Source organism: Crocuta crocuta, unplaced genomic scaffold, assembly GCF_008692635.1.
Source record: "Crocuta crocuta isolate KB4526 unplaced genomic scaffold, BGI_CrCroc_1.0 scaffold102, whole genome shotgun sequence".
Lineage (NCBI taxonomy): Eukaryota > Metazoa > Chordata > Mammalia > Carnivora > Hyaenidae > Crocuta > Crocuta crocuta.
Genome location: NW_027530019.1, coordinates 2,926,882 through 2,950,239, shown reverse-complemented (window position 1 = coordinate 2,950,239; position 23,358 = coordinate 2,926,882). Strand labels below are relative to the sequence as shown.

The 23,358-nt window shown below is 39.9% G+C and overlaps 1 protein-coding gene across 1 annotated transcript in view; it reads left to right on the top strand.

The window, feature by feature from the left end:
- Nucleotides 1–22,490, top strand: part of TMOD2 (tropomodulin 2) — a 73,201-nt gene extending 50,711 nt beyond the window's left edge. Inside the window, exons 9-11 of the mRNA XM_077764396.1 lie at nt 10,671–10,814; nt 17,676–17,820; nt 19,730–22,490. Coding sequence (XP_077620522.1) covers nt 10,671–10,814; nt 17,676–17,820; nt 19,730–19,764 — 324 coding nt within the window. The 3' untranslated portion in view covers nt 19,765–22,490. The remainder of the gene's footprint in view (nt 1–10,670; nt 10,815–17,675; nt 17,821–19,729) is intronic.
- The last annotated feature ends 868 nt before the right edge of the window (nt 22,491–23,358 follow it).

Genomic DNA, 23,358 nt, shown 5'->3' with positions numbered 1-23,358 from the left:
AAGATCTAAAAAAGCATTAAAACAACATGAAAGTAATGGCTACCTGTCACAGGGTTAGCACAGAGTAGATGTTTGTACACTTGTTAATTGGGTGAATACCATGCCCTCCAACCTCTCAGCAATAGAGAATATTTCCATGATGACCACAACAAATATAAAATAAACACTCGTGTAGGAGGAACTAAGCTACAAAATTGATGTTTTCACCAGCAGTTATTGTATATCTCAATTTGTGGGTAGAAGGAAGTTTTGAATTTGAAGCTTATCATTAAAATAGTAGAAGAGCAGAACTAGATCATTAGAAAAGGTTAAATTAGCTATTTAAGGATTTTTATCAGTATATAATTTTATATAATCTCTGTCATTTGGTAGATTTGTTTTCAATAAAACAAAATATTCATAGTACATTTTGTATATAAGTGACTAGGGTATGAATAAAGAAATGATTTGTCACTTTAGTATGTTACATTACATGGAAATAGGTTATAGTCCACTGTCAACCCTACTAGCAAATAATGCAACTTTTCCACTCGGCCAAATAGATAACTTGCTAAATGGTCTAAATAAATCCCAAATATAATCAGCTCTTTGATACTGTTTTTAGTGCAGCAGCTTTGTGTTGAATACATACCATGTGACTGGCACACCACACAATTGTAAGGAATAGTTGCAGTCCTTAAGGGTGTGAAGAGATAAGCCTCTCTGGCCTTATTCCTTGATGGCTTTGTATTGTCCAGCTCTCACCTGACTAAACCCAGGTAGCTCTCCTTTCAGTCATGCCAGAGTGGAGAAAGCACTTTACTATAGGTTGAGAATTGATTACCCCCCAGGCAGTGGAGATCTTTAAACTTTGATTATGCCTGACAACTTCCTGCAAAGAATTAAAGATGGGGGCATCTGGCTGGCTCAGTCAGTAGAGCATTTGACTCTTGATCTTGGGGTTGTGAGTTTGAGCCCACTTTGGGTGTAGAGATTACCTTGAAAAAAGAGAGAAGGAAAAAATAATGAAAAATCAGCGTTAAAGTGAAGTTTTAGGAGACTTTTCTTTTTAAGGTTCAGAAACAGATTCAGTGAAGCACTTGTGGGATTATTGTGAAGGTAGGCAAATTATGTGTATGTGAGATGGCATTATACCCATTTTATAGATGAGGTAACTGAGGCTCATAGAGGTTGAATAACTTAGATTACACAGCATGTAGGGGCGCCTGAGTGACTCGGTCAGTTAAGCATCTGACTTTGGCTCTGGTGATAATCTCGCAGTCTGTGAGTTCGTGTCAGGGTCTGTGCTGACAGCTCAGAGCCTGGAGCCTGCTTAAGATTCTGTCTCCATCTCTATGCCCCTCCCCCACTCAAGATTACCCGGCATGTAGACAAGCCAGGAAGTGAATTTAAGTGACCTGTAATCAGGTTCAGTTCACCATACCCCAAGTACTTCCATCTAACCACATCTCTAGCAGGGAGCAGAAAACATCCACATACATTTAAGAATGCTCTTTTAGACCGCACTATCCATAACAAATAAAATGGGGTAGCCACAAATGTAAGCCGCATGTATAATTTAAATTTTTTCTGGTAACCACATTAAAAAAAAGAAATAGGTGGAATTCATTTTAAAAATATATTTTATTTGAACCAATATATCCTAAATGTTATCATTTAAAAATATAATGTGAAAATGTAATAAGGTATTTTACATTATTTTTTTCATACTGAATCTTTGAAATCCAGTGTGTGTTTTATATTTACAGCACATCTCAATTCAGACCAGCCATTTTTCAAGGGCTTAAGATCCACATGTGCCTTGAGGCTACCCTTTCAGGATGGTACATGTTTGGCCAATGCAGGAAACTGGATTTCCATACAATCCTGTGAAGTACAGAAAGCAAAACCTCTTTTAAAATGTATTTCTTCTGTAATTATTTATATAACATTTAAGAAATCTAGTCTTTGTTTTACCAATGTTATCCCCAGCACATGTAATAGATGCTTAAATATTTGCTGAACTGAAATTAACTTGGGCCTACAGCCCAGGATTATGTTTGGCTGGGTCTCCCCTGTTTTGTTCAGTATGAGAAAAGTGTTTTCTCAAGTTTAAAAGAAATTGGCAAGATCCTGGCTACTTGCCAGGAAGTCCTGCAACTTTTTTTTATAAAGGCCTAATTGCTCCAACATTTTGTTATTCTAATAATGAGCATGAATCCTGAAGCCTGGGGCGTCCATAAGGAAAAGCCTGATGCACTTGCTTCTGATGCTCTAATTAAAATGTGTACATTTAATTCTAATTAAGGACCTAGTAGTGAATAAATACACTTTCATTTACGTGGTGTACAATAATGTCAGTCCAAATCTTTGAGCTTTCTTTGCAGTTAAAGCAAACTGCTTGTCTAATACAGAGGATTATTCTTCTAGTCTGGTGCTCACGGCCCTCCAGGGGACTTTTGGCAGTGTCCGAAGATATTTTTGGTTGTCATGACTAGTTAGGGTACTATTGGCATTTAATGCATCTCAGAAGCTGCTAAACATCCTGGGATACACAGGACAACCTCCCACAACAAAGAATTCTCTGGCCTCGAATGTCATTGGTGCCAAGGTTGAGAAATCCTGTTCTGGTCCCAAGTTAGGGTCCTTCTCTTCCTTCTTCCTGTGTTTTCCACCATAAAAACAATTAAAATAATATGGAAGTTCCTTGTTCCATTCCCCAGAGGAATCAGTATTACTGATTTGTTTTTCATTCTTCTAGTTGTTGTCTTTATAACTTTAATTAAAGTGATTGTCAATCCTGGTGAACATTAATCACTTGGAGAACTTTAAAAAAATATAGCGGTCCAGGCTACATACAGCCTGAGATTCTGATTTAATTCATCTGAGTTAGGGCCCAAGCATTGGCATACATTTTGAAGCTTCTAGATCATTCTAACATACAGCCAGAGTAGAAAACCACTGATATATATACTTTTTTATTTTTGGTCTATCATCTTAGATGAGTTTTTGTTTCTCCATTAGAAAAGCTGATGGCAATTCTGTATTCTACCTTCATCCCTTTTCCTTTTTCTACCTTCAAGTCGTAGTTATTCCATTATGTTCACACATTTCAGCTTTATATATTTTATACCATTATATTTTATGTTTTGTTAAGAGATTGCAGGAATGTAAAACTTATCACCAGTATTTATAATTACCTGATTATGCAAATACAGAAATTTCTGTTCTCATGGACCTTACAGTCTAGTGATTAATGCTGGTCTGAGTCTTGTTACTTTGTTAAGTAACTTATCTTTTCTTACTAGAAATTTTTCTGAAATTTCACTTGTATGTGCCCACTTATGAGACTTTTTTACTCATTTTGCTGACGATTCTTTTTATTTTTAATGTTTATTTTTGAGAGAGAGAACAGTGCTTGAGTGGAGGAGGGGCAGAGAGAGAGACAGACAGAGAACACAGACGTGGGGCTGAAACTGTGAGATCATTACTGGAGCTGAAATCAAGTTTAACTGACTGAGCCCCCTTGGCGCCCCCTAGTGGGTTCTTTCAGATAAAGATTCATATTCTCTTCAACTCTAGGAAATTTTTTTCCTATTATTTTATAATTTCTTCCCCTCTGATGTCTTTTTTTCTTTTATCCCTCTGAAACTCCTACTAGATAAATGTATCTTTCCCTGTATCTTTTAACATTTCTTTCCTATTTTCTGTATCTTTGTCTTTTTACTCTACAGTCTTGGGAATATCCCAGATTTATGTTCTCACTCACCAACTTGGTCTTCAGCCATGTTCATTTTGTAATTCTGGATGCCCGTTACTTTTTTTATTTTAATGTANCAATAATAACCAGTATTTACTTTATTAATTGAGTACGTTTTCTTTCCTTTTCTTTTTTGGGGAGGGAAGAGGGACAATAACAATTAGAATGTTTATATTTGTTTCTGTTCCCTGAATGATCTCTGCTCCCTCTATGGCATGCTGTGCTATTGCTTGACTTGGCCTTTCTCTTCTGTAATGTTGGTTTTCCTAGTATGTCTGGCAATCACTGGTTGCCAGATATCTGAATAGAGAATGAGATTGTTTTGTGTAAACCAGGATCATTTCCTTTGTAGTTGTGTAGATTTGTTTCACCAGCAGACCTCTCCCTTAAAAGGGAGACCCTCTCTATTTCTCCATTTGTCACCATCCAACAGGCTATGTATTTTCCTTATTAATGTTTCAACTGTTCTCCTGGTCAAATATAAGCTCTCTTTGGACAGTGATTTTTGTTTCCTCTGCTGCCGGCACACCGTAGAAGCCCCATAAATAGTCTTTTTTGAATAAATGGATGATGAGTGAATGAATGAATGAATGAATGCTTTTGTAAGCAGGCAGGTGAATTTTCCAGTAGCATTCTCTGAAGTGTATGTATGAGGAGCTAACAGGTAGCCTGGGAGTCCACCACAACTCTACAGTTAGGAGGGCTTCACTTTAGGAGGGGTACATTTCAATATATTTTATTCCTGGACATGGCTGCCTCTCCTGTTTCTCCCATGCCCTATCAGGTGGGGGTCTGAAGGTGCTCTGTTTCTGCATAGCTTCTGTCTCAGGTCCTAGCACCCTCACTACGGGCTCTTCCTGGAAAATTTTTCATTGATAATTGTGCTGGCAGTTCTTTCTCAGGGAAGCTACAGGGAGGGGCGATGTGCTCTTCATCTGCTCTAGTTTTTCCATTTGCTCCAAAGACAGGACTTGGATGAAATGCCCCAGTTGGGACTTAGCTCTAGCATCTCAGGCAACAACTTTTGTGCTCATTTCTCCACCAGTCTTTCTTCTTTTCTGTATGTCAGGATTTCTTCAAGGGAATGTGGTGTTCTCTTTTCGTTTGTTTGGTTTTTCTTGCACTATGAGAGATCCAGTCACTCAAAAATTTTCTTTTTTTTTTTTTTTTTAAGTTTATGGTCAAGTTAGTTTCCATGTAATACCCAGTGCTCATCCCAACAAGTGCCCTCTTCCATGCCCATCACCTCCCTTACCATCTCCCCCACCCCCATCAGCCTTCAGTTTATTCTCAGTATTCAGGAGTCTCTCATGATTTGCCTTTCTCCCTCTCGCCAACTGTTTTTCCCCTTCTCCTTCCCCATGGTCCTCCATTAAGTTCCTCCTAATCCACCTATACGTGAAAATATATGGTGCCTGTCCTTCTCTGCCTGTCTTATTTTGCTCAGCATAACACCCTAGAGTTCCATNTTTTATTGATTGTTTCCTTTGCCATGCAGAAGCTTTTTATCTTTTTTTTAAATAGTTTATTGTCAAGTTGGTTTCCATATAACACCCAGTGCTCATCCCCACAAGTGCCCTCCTCCATGCTCATCACCCTCCTTCCCATCCCCCCACCCCATCAGCCCTCAGTTTGTTTTTGGCATTCAAGAATCTCTAATGCTTTGCCTCCCTCGCTCTCCCCCACTATTTTTCTACTTCTTCTCCCCAACAGTCCTCCGTTAAGTTCCTCCTAATCCTCCTGTACGTGCAAACATATGGTGTCTGTCCATCTCAGCCTGACTTATTTTGCTCAGCCTAACACCCTCAAGGTCCATCCATGTTGCTACACATGGCCAGATTTCATTCTTTCTCANAGCCCAATGCAGAACTCGAACCCACAAACCATGAGATCATGACCTGAGCCGAAGTCGGATACTTAACCTACTGAGCCACCCAGTTGCCCCCAAGACCATACTTCCTTGATGATTAAAACTTTGTAGTAGAGGCTAAAGTCTAGGATTGTGATGCCTCCTATTTTGGTTTTCTTCTTCAATATTACTTTGGCTATTGGGGATCTTTTGTGGTTCCATGCAAATTTTAGGATAGTTTGTTCTAGTTTTGAGAAGAATGCTGATGCAGTTTTGATTGGGATTGCATTGAATGTGTAGATTGCTTTGGGTAGTAATGACATTTTAACAATATTTATTCTTCAGACCCATGAGCATGGAATATCTTTCCATTTCTTTGTGTCTTCTTCAATTTCCTTCACAAGTTTTCTATAATTTTCATCATACAGATCTCCTATATCTTTGGTTAGGTTTATTCCTAGGTATTTTGTGGGGTTTTTTTGTGCAGTTGTGAATGGGATCAATTTCTTGATTTCTCTTTCTGTTGCATTATTGATGTCTAAAAATACAACCGATTTCTGTATGTTGATTTTGTACCTTGCAACTTTGCTGAATTTCTGGATGAGTTTTAGTAGGCTTCTGGTGGAGTCTCTTGGGTTTTCTATGTAGAGTATCATGTCGTCTGTGAAAAGTGAAAGTTTGACTTCTTTGCCAATTCTGATGCCTTTTTTTTCCTCTTGTCTGATTGCTGATGCTACGACTTCCAGCACTGTGTTAAACAACAGTGGTAAGAGTGGACATCCGTGTTGTGTACCTGATTTCAGGAGGAAAGCTGTCAGTTTTTCCCCATTGAGGATGGTGTTAGCTGAGGGCTTCTCATAGTTGGCTTTTATAATGTTTAAGTAAGTTCCTTCTATCCCGACTTTCTTAAAGGTCTTTATTAAGAAGGGATGCTGTATTTTGTCAAATGCTGTTTCTGCATCTATCGACAGGACCGTATGGTTTTTATTTTTTCTTTTGTTAATGTGATGTATCACATTGATTGATTTGTGAGTATTGAACCAGCCCTGTAACCCAGGAATGAATCCCACTTGATCATGGTGGATAATTTTTTTCATGTGCTGTTGGATTTGATTTGCAAGTATCTTGTTGAGGATTTTGCATCTGTATTCATCAAGGATATTAGCCTGTAGTTCTCTTTTTTTTTCCTGGGTCTCTGTCTGGCTTGGGAATCAAAGTGATGCTGGCTTCGTAGAATGAGTATGGAAGTTTTCCTTCGATTTCTATTTTTTGGAATACCTTGAGAAGAATGGGTATTAACTCTGTTTTAAACATCTGGTAGAATTCCCCAGGGAAGCTATCTGGCCCAGGGCTCTTATTTGTTGGGCAAGTTTTGATAACTAATTCAATTTCCTCACTAGTTATGGGTCTCTTCAGATTTTGTATCTCTTCCCATGTGAATTTTGGTAGTGAATGTGTGTTTGGGAATTTGTCCATTTCTTCTAAGTTGTCCAGTTTGTTGGCATATAATTTTTCATAGTATTCCCTGATAATTGCTTGTATTTCTGAGGGGTTGGTTGTAACAAGTCCATTTTCATTCGTGATTTTGTCTATTCGTGTGCTGTCTCTTTTCTTTTTGAGAAGTCTGGCCAGAGGTTTGTCAATTTTGTTTATTTTTTCAAAAAACCAACTCTTGATTTCATTGATCTGTTCACCTGTTTTTTTTGGTTTCTATATTGTTTATTTCTTCCCTGATTTTTAATTATTTCTCCTCTCCTGTTGGGTCTGGGTGCTCTTGTTGCTCTCCCTCTAGTTCCTTTAGGTGAGCTGTTAGATTTTACACTTACGCTTTTTCTAGGCCTGGAGTGCAATGTACTTTCATCTTAGGACTGCCTTTGCCGCATCCCATAGACTTTGGATTGTTGTGTTTTCGTTTTCATTTGTTTCCATATATTTGTAAATTTCTTCTCTAATTGCCTGATTGGCCCATTCTTTCTTTAGTAGGGTGTTCTTTAGCCTCCATGTTTTTGGAGGTTTTCTAGACTTCCTCTGACTGATTTCAAGTTTCATAACATTATGATTNCTTTCTTGCCTGCCATATTTCAGTAGATAGGTCTGTCACCACTCTGATAGGTTTCCCTTTGTATGTTAGGGCCCTTTTCTCCCTAGCTGCTTTCATAATTCTCTCCGTGTCCTTATACTTTGCCAGTTTCTCTAGTATATGTCATGCAGAAGATTGATTCAAGTTACATCTCAGGGGAGTTCTCTGTGCCGCTTGGATTTCAAAGTCTGTTTCCTTCCCCAGATTGGGGAAGTTCTCTGCTATAATATGTTCAAGGACTCCTTCAGGGCCTTTCCCTCTTCCTCTTCTGGAATTCCTATGATACAGATATTCTTCCGTTTGATTGTATCACTCAGCTCTCGAACTCTCCTTTCGTGTTCCTGGATCAGTTTATCTCCATTTTTCTGAGCTTTCTCTTTTTTTATAATTATGTCTTCTAATTCACCTATTTTCCTCTCTGCCTCTTCAATCCATGCATTGGATGCCTCCATTTTATTATGCATCTCATTTATAACATTTTTAATTCATTACCACTATTTTTAAGCTCCATAGTCTTTGTAGGAACAGTTTCTCTGATGTCTTCCACACCTTTTTCAAACCCAGCGATTAATTTTATGACTATTGTTCTTAATTCTTGTTCAGTTATGTTGCTTATATCTGTTTTGAGCAGTTCTTTAGCTGTCATTTCTTCCTGGAATCACTTTAGAGGAGAGTTCTTCCATTTTGTCATTTTGGTTAGCTTTCTGTCTCTTGTTAGTTTTAGAAGCTTGTTATGCACTCTGCAGCTGTGAATACTGCTGTATTAAAGAAGGCTCTTTGATGTCCAGGGCCTGTCCGTTCAGGAAGTGTTCTTTGATGGTGTCTCTTGGTCTCTCTTGTTGAGACTTTGGTTGTTATTTCTCTACTCATAGTGGTATTTGGGACTCTCTACCATGTGTACTTTGGCTTGTTTCTTGAGGTAGCCCTGGAAAAGAAAACAGACAGACAAACACACAGGGAACAAAGGCACACAAATGCACAGAGAAATCCAACAAACACGCAAACTGAAAGGGAAAAAGAAAAAGAAAAAAAAAGAAAAGAAGGGAAAAAAAGAGGAAGGAGGAAAAGCAAATAATTTTTAAAAATCCCAAAAGACAAATGACAGTCAAAAAGCATAAAACCAGAATTTCCAGCTACAAATAAAGAGCCAGGTGTATGTAGTGCTGATGGAAGAGCATATACAAAGACAGGGCAGGGAGGAAGTGAAATTGGATGATGACCAGACAGAGAGACCAAGAGGCTTAATTCAGAGAGAAAAAGAGGAGAATATGGTAAGAGGCGAGGAGAAAGAAATGAAGATAATGTTAGTCAGAGAAGCTATATAGTCTGATTACTCCAGAGAGATAAAGAAAGAGAGAGAGAGAAAGGTACTGGTGGAGGTGTAGAATATACATCTAGAGAATGGATTAAATGTGACTGTTTAAGCAAACCAGTGACCAGAGTGCCCAGTCTTGCAGAGGGGAGGAATACAAATGAGACAAGGGAAAATATATCTGAATGGAAAGAATTGATCTAGAATTAATCACAGCAGTGTATCCATGTTGGTCTTGCCCTAGGGCTTTTGTTTAAAAAAAAAAAAAAAAGGCTCTCTAGGGGGGATGGGCGTGGTTTGGTGTAGGCAGGTCTTAGCCTCCACTGTGTCCTGCGGGAGCTCCCTGAGGTCCCACCTTGGTGGTTGTGGGGAGAAAAATGGCGGTGCACCAGTCCCTTCTCCAACCAAATGTTGCAGCTCACTCTTTTGGGTCCGATCTCCCTGTGCCATGGACGTAGGCCCAGGTGGGCCGTGTTCTATATCGCAAGCCATGCCTCGTTCCAAATCTTTGTCCAAGCTCCAATTGATAATGCCCAACATAAACCGTCAGGTCAAGTCCCTCCAAGCAGTTTCAAGCCGGTCACCTCCCCACTGGGGATCCAGCCGAGCTAAAAGAGCGATGGAGCAGCCTCAGGCATGCCACTTCCCCTCCAGGTCAAGCTGGTGAGCAGAGGAGCAGTTTCTCCTGGCGTCGCCTGGGACCAATGTGTCCTACTAAAGGTCAGCTGCACAGCTGGAAACCTGGTCCCTCTGTGTCCTGAGCTGAGGTTTTTCTCTTCTCCAAAGGCAGGGACAGTTCCTTGAGTAGTTTCAGCTGCTCCTTCTTTTCCCCTCATCTCACTGTGGCTCCCTACAAAGGGAGCTCCCTCCCCTCCCTCCATGTCTCTGGTCCCGGCCCGTTTGTATCTTCCCCAGTTTGCACTCACGCTGTAAGGTTTTTTCAGCAGGCTCTGTCTCCTTTTCCTCCCAAATTCCTGGATTCTGTAAGGTTCCTATGGCTTCAGGCCTTCTCCGTTTGAGAGATGGGGGTGAGTGAAATGTACGGAGCTCCCTACTTCTCCGCCATCTTGTCTCACCCCCTTCTTTTCTTTATGATAGTGGGAAACATGGGGCATAAGGGACACAGACAGGTGCATGTATACATCTATTGTTTTGAACTGGGAGTCTCCAGTGGGTTTGCCACTCTGAATGGTGATTATATTCCAAAAGTTATCTTTGGTAAATTCTGATTTAGAGATAACCTGAAATAAGATCAGTAGTGCCCATATGCTCGTCAACAGTAAAGTTTTTTTATACATTCGTAGTAAAAGAAACAAAATAAAATAATTCTGAGATCATGTCCTTTCTTCATTTTTCCTAATGTTAAAATGCTTTTCCTCAATAAAACAACCAAAAAACAAAACTGACAATGATAACAGATGGTAGTGGGATTTTTTTTCAATGTCCATACCTACCCAAGTTGATAATCCTGTGTCAGGATTTTTTGGTTTTGTTTTTTGTTTTACAGGTATATGAAATTCCTAAGTCTGGTCTGAATTATTTTGAATTACTATCTTTGTTACTTGGGAGTGAAAGTTTGATTTGACTCAGTTTTTTTTATGTAAAAAACATCTGTGTTTCATTTGGCAGTGGAGAGTTCAGTAAATAAATCTTTAGCAGCATTAATGGTTATTTCTTTCTTCATAATAAGGCTTTTGCAGATATGCTGAAAGTAAACAAGACCTTGAAAAGCCTAAACATCGAATCCAATTTTATCACTGGGACTGGAATCCTAGCCCTGGTAGAGGCACTGAGAGAAAATGACACCTTGACAGAGATCAAGATCGACAACCAGGTGTGACTCACAGGGTGCATGTGAAAGTGGGGTCCCGCAGGGAAGTGAGTTAAAAGCCAAAGTTCTGTGACTTGATTTGATGTTCTGGCTCTCCTGTAAGTTGTAACAGCTTCTGGCCTGTGGAGGGTGTGTGGGAGAGCATATCAATAACTAAAGCATGCACAGTGACGCAGTCTGAGACCTACAGAGCTGGCTCTCCCCCAGCCCTAGGCTAGTCAGGCACCGGGGGAGAAAGGAGGTAGGGCTGGAGGTGTTGACAGCTGCCTTGTGCAGCCATCATCACCCATGCCCCCTAGCAGGAATCTCAGCTCAAAACATCCGAGTCAGCTGGGACTGTGGCTACAAGGAGAAAGCAGACTGGCCATGCCCAGAGACAGACTCCTTGCTCTTGGTCAGAGGCTGCCAGAGCTGGAGAAAAAGGACTCCTGCAGTCTGGGGTGGGCCACAGAGCCTGTTTAGAGGAATCCGGGTTCTAGAAGATGATCTGGCTTAGAGTAGCAGGCCACACCAATGATGTGATCACAGTCTCAGCTCTATTGCAGTGTTTCTTAGGTTCCCGTCAGCAGCCAAAGCAAGCTGCTTTTCTGCAGGGCCACAGCTTCTTTACCCTGAAGGCCTCTTTTACTAGCATCAGCCTGCAGTGTTTCAGGTGACCCTGCTAGCTTCAGCTGGCTCCTGTCAGACAACAATTCTCGCTTCCCAGCATAATGCTTTGCCCTGCCACTTCTGCTGTGGGGAACTGTCTGCCATGGACTCAGTGAATTTGAGAGGTCTAGACACTGTCTAGTGCGAAGAAAGGGCCCTGCGATGGAGAGAGCACAGATCCTTGTGTTGTGAGCATTCTCCTGGGGGGTGATTAGAGGGACAGTGAGAGAGTGCCCCCTGCTCGTCTGGAAATTCACTATCTAAACCCTCCAGCATCTGATAGAGCCCCAGGATCCCACACAGGACTTTTGCTTAAGTCTGGAAACCCCCACCAGGTCCCATGAACAATTCTACTCTTCTTTTTTGCTGTCAGGACGCGTGGGCTGCTTCAGTGCATGTCCTCTGCCCCTCACCTCCTCTTGAGGCTTGTTGCCAGGGGAGCAGGGAAACTGTGCAGAAGACAGATGTTCCTTTACTCTCACCCTCCCCAGAAGGAGGACATTGCCAAAGTACAGCCTACTCAGCCGTACATGCTCAGGAACCTCAGTGCTGTGTATCCTGGTGTGTGTCCAGAGGCATGAAGGGAGTGGGAGAGTAGGAAATTAAAAAAGGGGCATCAGGGAGTGAGAGATTAGGAAAATGAGCCAGAGAGAAATATAAAGTGAAAGAGATGAAGTGATTGCTCAGGACTATTTATCAAATGAACTACTATAAGGAAGAAGTTAAGTGGGCTCTTAGTAAATTATTTCCAGGACATCTATGACAGAAATGGATACCTTATCCCAAAGTATATTTACCTTCTTGTATTGGTTTAGGCCATTATGAAACCCCACATCTGAAGTAATGTTCCAGATACTCTGTTCCTAGTTGCTTGTAAGATACCACCTAGTTAGAATTGCCAGATAAAATGTAGTTAAATTTGAATTTCAGATAAACAACACATAGTTTTTGGTATAAGTATGTATCATGAAATACTTGAGATATGCCATCCTAAGATATATATATATTTATTTTTATTAAAATTATTTATGATTATCAATCAAAATTCAAATATAACTAGGTGTCCTATATTTTTATTTGCTAAATCTGGCAACCCTACACCTAATAAATGAAATGGAATCCTGAACTTTGAGAAAGAGCAGCTTTTTATTTTTTTTATTTTGTTTTTTTTTTAATTTTAAATGTTTATTCATTTTGGAGAGAGAAGGGGACAGAGGATCCAGAGCAGGCTCCATGATGACAGCAGTGACCCCGAGCCTGATTCAGGGCTTATACCCGTGAGATCTCGACCTGAGCTGAAGTTGGTACCTCAACCAACTAAGCTCCCCAGGCACCCCTAAAGCAGCTTTTTATAATGCGTGTGAAGATGACCCTGAAGTACAAAACCCGAATTTGCTCTCTTAAATCCCCTTTATTAATTTTTTTTAGATAAAGTCCTTTTTTATTTCCTTTTTTGATGTTTTTATTTACTTTTGAGAGAGAGAGAGTGCATGAGCCAGGGAGGGGCAGAGAGAGAGTGAGACACAGAATCTGAAGCAGGCTCCAGGCTCTGAGCTGTCAGCACAAAGCCCGACATGGGGCTTCGATCCACGAACCATGAGATCATGACCTGACCAAAATCAGATGCTTAACCAACTGAACCACTCAGGCATCCTATAAAGTACTTTTTAAAAAAATATTTATTTATTTTGAGAAAGAGTGAATGGGGGAGGGGCAGAGTAGGAAGGAGAGAGAGAGTCTCAAGAAGACTCCACACTGTCAGCACAGAGCCCTACACAGGGCTCCATCTCATGAACTGTGAGATCACGACCTGAGCTGAAATTAAGTCAGACGCTTAGCTGACTGAGCCACCCAGGTGCCCCGCTTAAACCCCTTTAAATCATCAACCTTCTCATCATTCCTCAGTCATCTAGAGTAAAACTGTGTAATTTTTCAAACTTATTCCCCAACATGCCTCCAAAATAGCTTCTTTTTACTTGTGACGAGAGGGAGGATAGGAAAGAAGGGCAAGAGGAAGGGAAGATAAGAAAAAGAAAGAGGATTGAGACTTTTTAGAGCAACTGTAAAAATTCTTTGCTTTATTCCAAGAAAGAGGAAATTCAGAGTCAGAGCTTGTCTTCCATCCAGATTTTGTTTATTGACTAATAGACTATTAGAAATAGACCTCTGTTTCTTCATCTATATAATGAAGGGTTTGAAATAATCTGTAAGACAGTTTCCTCAAGCAGGACCTGCAACTGAGACCAATTTAGCATCCTTGCAGCAGGCAGCTGCCCCAGATTGCTGGCCTGCTGAGAAGCCATCCCTGGGGCAGGCTGCTGTGGCCAAGCTCCAGGTGAATATGTAATGATTTAATCAGATGCCCCCTGTGAGAAGAACGATCAGTGATGCATATTCATGAAACAGATGGGTGACTGCTCAATAACTTTGAGTAAAGAAGAAAGGTTATTTTAAAAAGACAACAGAAGAAATGTATGCTTAACTTTTATTTATTTTCTTCTTTGTATTTAACGACTTACAAAGGGGAAACGTATACAAAGTATAAGAAATTTTGGCCGCCATTTGTTACCCTGGGTTTATGTAACACAAAAGACTTCAAATAAAATGACTCAGGCTGAGAAAGAAAGATGCCTTATGTTACATTACTTTCTCCTTTCGTTTATATGCTCCTTCCCCGTATAATTTTCTGCAGCTCCTACATCCCTTATATAGCCATCAGCATGCCCATGCTGACGGGCAAGGCCTGCATGTCACCCAAGCGCAGGACTCTGCGTTTGAGATTTGTGAGGGGGAGTAAAGGGACTTTAAGGTCATCCCTCCCTGTCAGCCACAGCCACATCCACCCTTCTGCCGTTGGATAGCACCACCTGGCCCCTTTCAGGGGCATAAGTTATAGCAATGGCAGCCCCAACCTTAGCTCAGGTCTCAATCCTTAATGCATCCCCACTGTTCTAAATAAGGCATGTCATGAGCTAAAGTTGTTCAGGGAACTATGAGGTCAGGATCTCTTTTTTGCTGCCTGTCCCTCCCATTAGCTTAGAACACTAATCTCTATACTGTGGATACCCAGAGTTGTTATTGTTGGACTGGAAATACCACATTTTGTTAATTTCTTGGGGAGAGACTGGTTTGACAAGTTGCTGGATGAAAAGAAAGAAAAGGAGCAAAGAGATCTGAGGACTGCCTAGGACACAAAAGTTTCTTCCTAAACTTTTCTCCTTCATCTGTTCAGTACTTAAATTTTCCAAATCTAAAAGGTATATTTTTAAAATATAATAAAGTAATCAAAATTGCATGCTGCTGGCACAGAAAAAGACTTGGTAGAGCAGTGGCTCCATGGAGCTCTGGATCCAGAAACCCATCCAAGTACACCTGAGAATGTGGCAGCAAAGTCAGTGCAGAAAGGATAAAGCAAAAGATAGTTTGGAACAATATTACATTGAGGCTTTATCTTAATTCTTGTACTAAAATTCATTCCAGGTGAAATGATTTAAATATGAAAATATATGAAATCATAAAACAAATGTAAGAAATCAGAAGAATTTCTGGTAGAAAAATCGGAAGAGCCTTCTTAAACATGACATAAAATCTAGGAGATTGATAAATTTAGCCATATGAAAATTTTAAAAGGTCTTTATAGTAATCAAGAGGAAAGGCAAAAGACAAACTGAACAAAGTATTTTCACAACACGTTTGACAAAAGGCTAATTTCCTAATATATGAGAAACTTAAAAATCAATAAGAAAACAAACACAAGAACCATAAGTGGTAAAAATAAATAAATATGTGTGTGTGTGTGTGTGTGTGTGTGCACGCGTGCAAATGAGAGACTGGTAGTTTCCAAAAATAGAAATACAAATGAATAAGAAAATTCATTGTTCTTATTCATAATTTGAGAAATGCAAATTAAAGCAATTAAATAAATATGAGTAAAATATACATCTTCACCTATTAGATTGACAAAGATGAAAAAAATTCATAATATTCCATGATGCCCAGGGTGGGGAAAACAGTAAATCTCAAACACTATTAGAGTACAGATTGTCATATTTTTGAGGATAAGTCACAAACATCAGAATTTGAAACATGCTTACTCTTGTACCCAGCTCTGAATTGCCGTATAGGCACACTTACAGAAATGCCGGATATGCTATGTGTGTGAGGGAAGGTCACTGCAGCATTGTTTAGAATAGTAGAAATGGAAAGCAATGTAACAGTAAGACCTAGCTAAATAAGTTATTCTCCTTCACCACAATGGAGTACTGGACAGCTGTTTATAAGTATGAGAGACATGTATATTTACCCATGAAAAGGTGTTCTTAATGTTAAATGAAAAAAACACATTTCAGAACAATATGCTGGTATAATCCATTTATGTGAAAAAATAGACATACTATGATTATGTAGACATACGAATGCATAGAAAGTGTTTTAAAAGACTATATGCCATATGCCAAATGGGCTTTCTCAAAGGGGAATGGAAATACCGGGGGAAAGGGGCTTTTGTATTTTATGCACTTTTTGTTTGCTTTTTCTAAATGAGCCTGCACTTTTTAATTAAAACTTTTAATAACTATATTATGGAAAAATTAAATTATATTTTTATTAACTGTTAATTAAATCTTGATTAATTTTAGTTTCCTATTATTTATATGCCATTAAAAAAAATTCTACCTTTAATTCTTTTAATTTTTTTAATTAAAAATTAAAAATTAACTTAATTTTTATCTCAACTTAAAAAACAAACACACACACAAAACAAGAAGCCTGCTCCCACCAAACTTAAAAAACTTGGGGATTTTTCTACAGCCCAATAACCCAATACCAAACTTCAGAGTTTGATAATTCACCTGCCCATGGTTCAAACCACAATGAAGTTTCTTTGGGATCTCCCAGTGAGACTCTGCTGAACAAGAATGACCATCCGGCAGATGATCTTTGATTAATTTTGGACATAGATCCCAGAATAAAAAATTCAGTAATTGGATTGATTGCTGTAAGATAGTTTCACTATTTTATAACACTCTTTATTTAGGGGCGCCTGGGTGGCTCAGTCAGTTAAGTGTCCAACTTCGGCTCAGGTCATGGTCTCATGGTTCATGGGTTTGGACCCTGCATCAGGTTTTGTGCTGACAGCTCAGAGCCTGGAGCCTGCTTCACATTCTGTGTCTCCCTCTTTCTCTGCCCACCCCATTCATGCTCTTTCTCTCTCTCTCAAAAATTAAAAAAAAAAATTAAAAAAAAATTTTTTTATTTAAAACACTAAGCCACAGAAACTGGGGTAAATTGGAAACATCTTTTCCTTTGTAAGTCATTTGCTTCATCTTTTCTATTTAACGCCAGCAGNGCAGATGATCTTTGATTAATTTTGGACATAGATCCCAGAATAAAAAATTCAGTAATTGGATTGATTGCTGTAAGATAGTTTCACTATTTTATAACACTCTTTATTTAGGGGCGCCTGGGTGGCTCAGTCAGTTAAGTGTCCAACTTCGGCTCAGGTCATGGTCTCATGGTTCATGGGTTTGGACCCTGCATCAGGTTTTGTGCTGACAGCTCAGAGCCTGGAGCCTGCTTCACATTCTGTGCCTCCCTCTTTCTCTGCCCACCCCATTCATGCTCTTTCTCTCTCTCTCTCTCAAAAATTAAAAAAAAAAATTAAAAAAATTTTTTTTAATTTAAAACACTAAGCCACAGAAACTGGGGTAAATTGGAAACATCTTTTCCTTTGTAAGTCATTTGCTTCATCTTTTCTATTTAGCACGCCAGCAGATTGGGCTATCTGTTGGGTTTTGCTTCTAGACAAGGAGCAGGTCTCAAGTGACTGAAAGGGAGAAAATATCTCAAGTTACTTTATTCCTTTCAACATGAAACTTTTGCCCCTTTACCTTTAAAAAAATTTCTTTTAATGTTTGTTTATTTTTGAGAGAGAGAGACAGAGCGTGAGCAGGGGAGGGGCAGAGAGAGGGAGACACAGACTCCAAAGCAGGCTCCAGGCTCTGAGCTGCCAGCACAGAGCCCAATGTGGAGCTCGAACTCATGGACTGCAAGATCATGACAGGAGCCAAAATCAGGCGCTTAAACCAACTGAGCCACCCAGGTGCCCCTGCCCCTTTACCTTTTTGTCCAGCAAGTAGCTGTACATCTTTTCCATGCAAGTAACTGTTTCCTTGTCCTTCTTGGTCATTCTGTGTATGTGTCTGCACCTGCAACCAGAGGCAGCAGTTGGGGACAGCTGTGGAGATGGAAATTGCCCAGATGCTCGAGGAGAATTCAAGGATCCTCAAGTTTGGATATCAGTTTACCAAGCAAGGGCCTCGAACAAGGGTGGCAGCTGCCATCACCAAGAATAATGACCTGGGTAATGCAGCCCTACTGTGTGCTGTTAGCAATTAGAAGAGCTCAATGACCATTTCTTTCTCCACTTCAGATACAACATCGCACAGACGTCATTCCACTGGCCTTGGTGTCAGCCCTTGATCAAAGACGCATTACTACATTATCCTAGGAATTCTCATCAGCTTCACAGTGTCTCAGTTTTATTGTAGCATTTTCTCAAAAAGAACTATTCTTTTTTTTCCAGATAACCTTTGAGTTTTGCTTGGTTTCCTTTATGTTTGGTTCTCCTTTACTTCTTACATGTAATCACCCTATGTTATTATCTGCACCATAAGATGGATGCAGTGACGTGGAGATTCCCAGTTCACTTAATTTTGACTTCTGACTATGCATTTGGATTCAAATGTCTGATACTCTGGTGATTTCCATGTGAAGTAAACTAATGGAGCTATGTTATAAGATTAAACTTAGAAGTAGTTCTTTCAGTTAGCCCCTCTTTCATTTTTACCTGCTGCCTACTCTTTGCTGAGGATCTGTGACATTTCTTCTGTTAGGATGAGAGGGGGCATATCCTGGTCAACCAGAGCTCAGAATGGGACAGATTGAGAAGGCTTGGTCTGGACATGGCTCGGTCACCTGAAGCAGCATGGTGAAAGGACATCCAGCGAGCAGTCACTTGACAAGCAGTCGGCCAGTAGCAGAACTCAGTCCTCAGTTTGAGTTTCAGGGACAGAATGCCAGACCTTGGACAGGAACTGGGCACAGCATACTAAGTAGAGTGCTGGCCACAGGTTGGATTCAGATGACAGACAGGACAGAAACCAAGGGTTAGAACCAGAAGGGGGCAGGTGAGGATTCGTGTCCATTTCCCTGCCCAGACATGCTTACCCAAGATGCTGAGGCCCAGCTGGGGTTTGGTGTGTGGCCTCCAGAGGCTGGCCAGGCATATGGCAGTGCTTGCTGCTGGGTTGGAGAAGAGGAGGTTAAGGGGGAGCCTAGTAAACAGGGCTTTGGGGGACAGTAGAGGCAGCTCTTGGAAGACATCTGGGAAAATCACATGGAGTCCACAGCTGAACAACATGAAACCAAAGAGAAACAGGCAAAACAAGAGGCTTGAAGCAAGTGGAGAAGTGATTTTGAGCCCAGGAGTGGTAGCTGTCAGTAATAGCTTTTGTCTAACTTTCTGCAGGCTGGGCTATTTAAAGTGGAGGGTTAGGGCAGGACCACAGCCATGCACCTTTTTGCCTAATCCAGGATAGTTAGAGTAGCCCTCTTCCTATGCACCAGACAAGCCTGCAGGTAGAGAGGTGAGACCAGGCAATGGGTTGCAGAAACTGGGAATGGCCAGTCAGGGCAACAGTTTTTGATACTAAGCACCCGCTTAAGGGAACCTTAATCTCTGGGTTTACCTGCTATCTGAATCACTCCTTCCTTGAAGGTGGATAATTGAGAGTTTTTATTTAAAACAGATTTAAAAACTTTGAACATCTGTTTGCAACTCCGACTGGTCTTCAAGCCACAAGCAGAATTCATGGATTGGGAATGTGTCGTCCTGGGGAGTTAAAGCCCCTGGTTGCACAGGGGCTGAGATGTGCTATAGATAAATGATGATGGAAACATCCAGAAGATCACTGTTCCATGGGTCTATTCTGGACCTTCTACTCCATAGGAATTTCTCATATCCAAGTTCCCAAATATCAGACATAACTTTATTCAAATGTAAATTCCACACGACACTAGATTATTACATCATTTCCATTTACATCATCTATTGGGTAATTGAGTTTTGAAATTTAAGATCGCGCTCTTTCCTTAGATGTGTGGGATTGCTCTTCTGTGTGGTAAATGTTCTTTGTCTGGAACTTAAGTACTATTCCGTCAATTTATCTTTTAAATTTTGTCTTTCTTTTTTTTCTTTATTTCTTACCCAGTTCGTAAAAAGCGAGTTGAAGGAGACCGAAGGTAAACTTCCATGAAAGGAGGCAAAGGTTCACCATGGAGGCCAACTAAAAATAAGGAAGCAAAAACTATTTTCCTTCCCCATCAGGACCATATTATCAAAGGTTGTTCATTTCCATTAACCACACAGCTCATAGTTTGTTGTTCTTTTTTAGCACTACTTATTTATCTTGGATTTTTTAATATGTACAATTGTTTCATTTGCTCACGGGCACCTCTGGCACTTGCACCAGTGGACTTAAGCAGATCTTAGTGGGTAACAGCAATGGAAAATGATTTAACCACTTTCACATTGGGTTGTCTGGCTTTCTTACATGAACTTTTTTTTTTTTTTAAATCACTGAAAGGAATTTAGTATATAAATGTATTTGTAACTGTGATTACTATAAGGCCTATCTCTGTTTACATGCATAGCTTTGAGTTAGGCTAAGTACATCAGAAGTATTCTTCTGACCACATAAGAAGTTAGTATTGCCAATCTTTCACTGGGTGAGAACATGTGACTGACTGAGCACAAATTCTCCCCTAGCTCCAGGAAAAGCACCAAACGCACTTGCCCTGCTGTTTGAAGAAGTGCACTAAATACACGTGTCCTACTGTTTGAATTTCATTGGTGTCATCTTCATAAAAGCAAGGCAGAATAATGATACTTTAACACAGCATTAGCCAATAAGTATAAAATATTAACCCATGAATAGTCTTCAAAGCAGACTTATAGGCAGCAAACTTAATTTGCACACCTACCTTTACTGATGAGTCAACATAAATTCGATCTACTAGATAATTTTTTACAAAGCTGTTTTAAACTTTTCCAGACATGACGGGAAGTTTTTAAATTTTAGTAAGAGGGTGGCTTTTAACACAGCACATTCCTAAATAAAATAATAATAATTGCACCTTAGAGTTGTTGGATACAGATGATTGTATCATTTTGGCAAAGTTTAGAAGCATTTATTGCTTTATCTTTCATGTAGCAAGATCACAGAATGACCTGTGAACGTTCAAGTTAATTATACAGACATTTGTCCATATGGCGTGATCCATCTAGACATTTGCACATATCAGGAAAAAATGTGAATTGTCACTTACCCAGATGTTTGTCATCTCAAGGACAAAGCCTGTGAAAGTACAGCTGGGATGCTTGAGTGGTTGTGTGCATTAACTTTTCATCTAGCAGTGCAGCAGTGTGATCCTAAGTGAAGGAAACATGTGTCTGTAGCCTTGGGCTCAAGCTCATGTGCCTTTGATGACACTCAGTGGCTGAGGCTGTTCCTGGTGGCTTCTGACCCTGCCTTGGGCACTTCACCCTCTCTCCCTCTCTTCTCCTCTCCCTTCTAACTCTTTCTCTTTTTTTCTTCTTTGCTCTGAAATTCTGAGACTTGTACAGGTGACATCCCTTGTGCTGGTGATACTTGGAGATAAAGACATTGCTGACTCAGGCAGAAGATGGGCCCAAGTCAGAATTTGTTTAGTAATTGAGTGCTCTCGAGTTGCTTGACAGTAGTAAAACAAGTTAATGGGAAAACAATGCTTGTATGATTCGAGTTAGCTTGTAAAACACATGGAATCTAGTCAGGAGAGATAGCCTTCCTAAAATTGGACAGTTACCTGCTTAGAAGTATCTGTATTATATATCTAAAATCCTTTGAAATATCTCATTTTCTTGACAATATTTTACATTTTTTTGAGGGAACAATGAGCAGAACATGTTGACACATTTGAAATCCTAAAATTCCTTTAATTAGCTTTATCTCTCTATATAAAAAGCATAGTAAGTACCATTTGATGGCTTTCAGTTTGATTTTTCCTTCCTTCTTACTCATTTAGGTGTGGCATGTTGGAGCCAGCTCATACAGGCTTACCAATGATTATTTCAAGAATTTTGCACACTTGTTAAATGTAGCCATTACTAAAAATTGAATGGCATGTACCTACAATTAGTTAAACTATTTTAAAAACAAAAGTAATACTGAAAAAATGCATTTTACCATTTTCTCTGCTCTCAAGATTATTCATGTCTACTGTGTCTGTATGGAAGAAATACTGTATAATGATGTGCTTTTGTGCATCTTTTCCCAACTCAGAAGTTTGCAACTTCTTGTTGACGGTTTGAAATTGGCTGCGGTAGGAGTACTTCTATGGAGGTGAACAAATGTTATAGATCAGGTGTTTCCACCCTTTTTAAACATTCACCAGCATGCCCACAGTTCATTTTTTGTATTCGTATGTTTTGGTTACCATGTTGCCAAAGAGAAGATTCTTCCTCTTAAGTGTCTTTATGTATCCCTTTAGATTTGTTGCAGATATATTGTAAGTGCTGAGTCCCTGACATGCCCTTCAAGTGAGACTTTTTCCTTTCTTTTCTCATTCACTCTTTCTTGCCTTCACCTCTGAGAAATCTTATATCCTACAGAGTGTTCACTGAAGCTCCAAGGTGCTATGGACTGGGAGCTAAAGCAGTTCCTGACAAACCTTGGCAGAAAGCAAGAAAAAAAAGTCAGAATTTTATGCTATGGTTGTGGAAAGTATTAAAGCAAGATAGTGGGATATTACTAACACTTAGCCCTGTTTTTAGCTTGTGAAATAGTTGGGTCACATGTAATAGAGTTTATAAAATCAAATATTTATGACAAACAGTTTGTCTTATCATTACCTGTGTTTTTAAAATAACTTGAAAGGTGACTTTTCCATGAGTATTCACATATTAAAGATAACTATTAGAAGATAAACTTACATTTTTGGGAGCCTGTAAATCATTTCATTAGCACTTCATGTCCCCATTTCACAATCCTGAGCATGACTAATCCCTTACCATCCATCATGGTGGGGCATAATGTATATACAGTATTTTTATATGTATGCATTTTGCCAAATACCATGTCGAGATATTTGGCAACATCTGGACAACTGATTGAAGGGAGATAATTCTCTCCGCACACCACCTCCTTTCCCCTTTTAGACCTGTAGAAGCCCATGCCAGTGTCTGATCACTCATCAGGACCTGCAGGCCCCTATCACCAACACCCATCACAGCATATGTGGAAGATAACTTTAGGAGAGAATTTTAAAAGTCTAGAGATCATATAACTAACTAGTCCAGCACTACATCTCCCCATCTGCCCGAAGCGTAAAACAGAAGCTGTTTTATCCTCGTTAGCATGGTTAAATCCCTTTCATCTTGGTAGGGCATAATGTAAATAAACGTGTGCATGCGTGTATGTGCGTGTGTATGTGAGTGTGTGTGGCCACCTATATAAATATGTAACGAGGTATGTGGCTACATCTGGACCACTGATTGAAGGGAGATGCTCTCCCCCCAGCTCCATTTCCCTTGTCCTTTTTAGCACTGCTGCAGGCCCAGGTTCAATGCAAATCACTCCCTGGAGTTTGCAGCTTGGGTCGCCAAACACCAAATTTCACAGCACGTATGGAAGATCACTCTTAGGAAATAAATATTAGAAGCCTGGAAATCATTTTATTGTTCTGGCACCAAAACTCTTTATATGCCTAAAGTGTGTAAGTGGAAGCACTTTTCATCTTCATCAACATGAGTAAGCCCCTTCCTTCCATCTGGATAGGGTAAGCTGTAAATAAATATTTT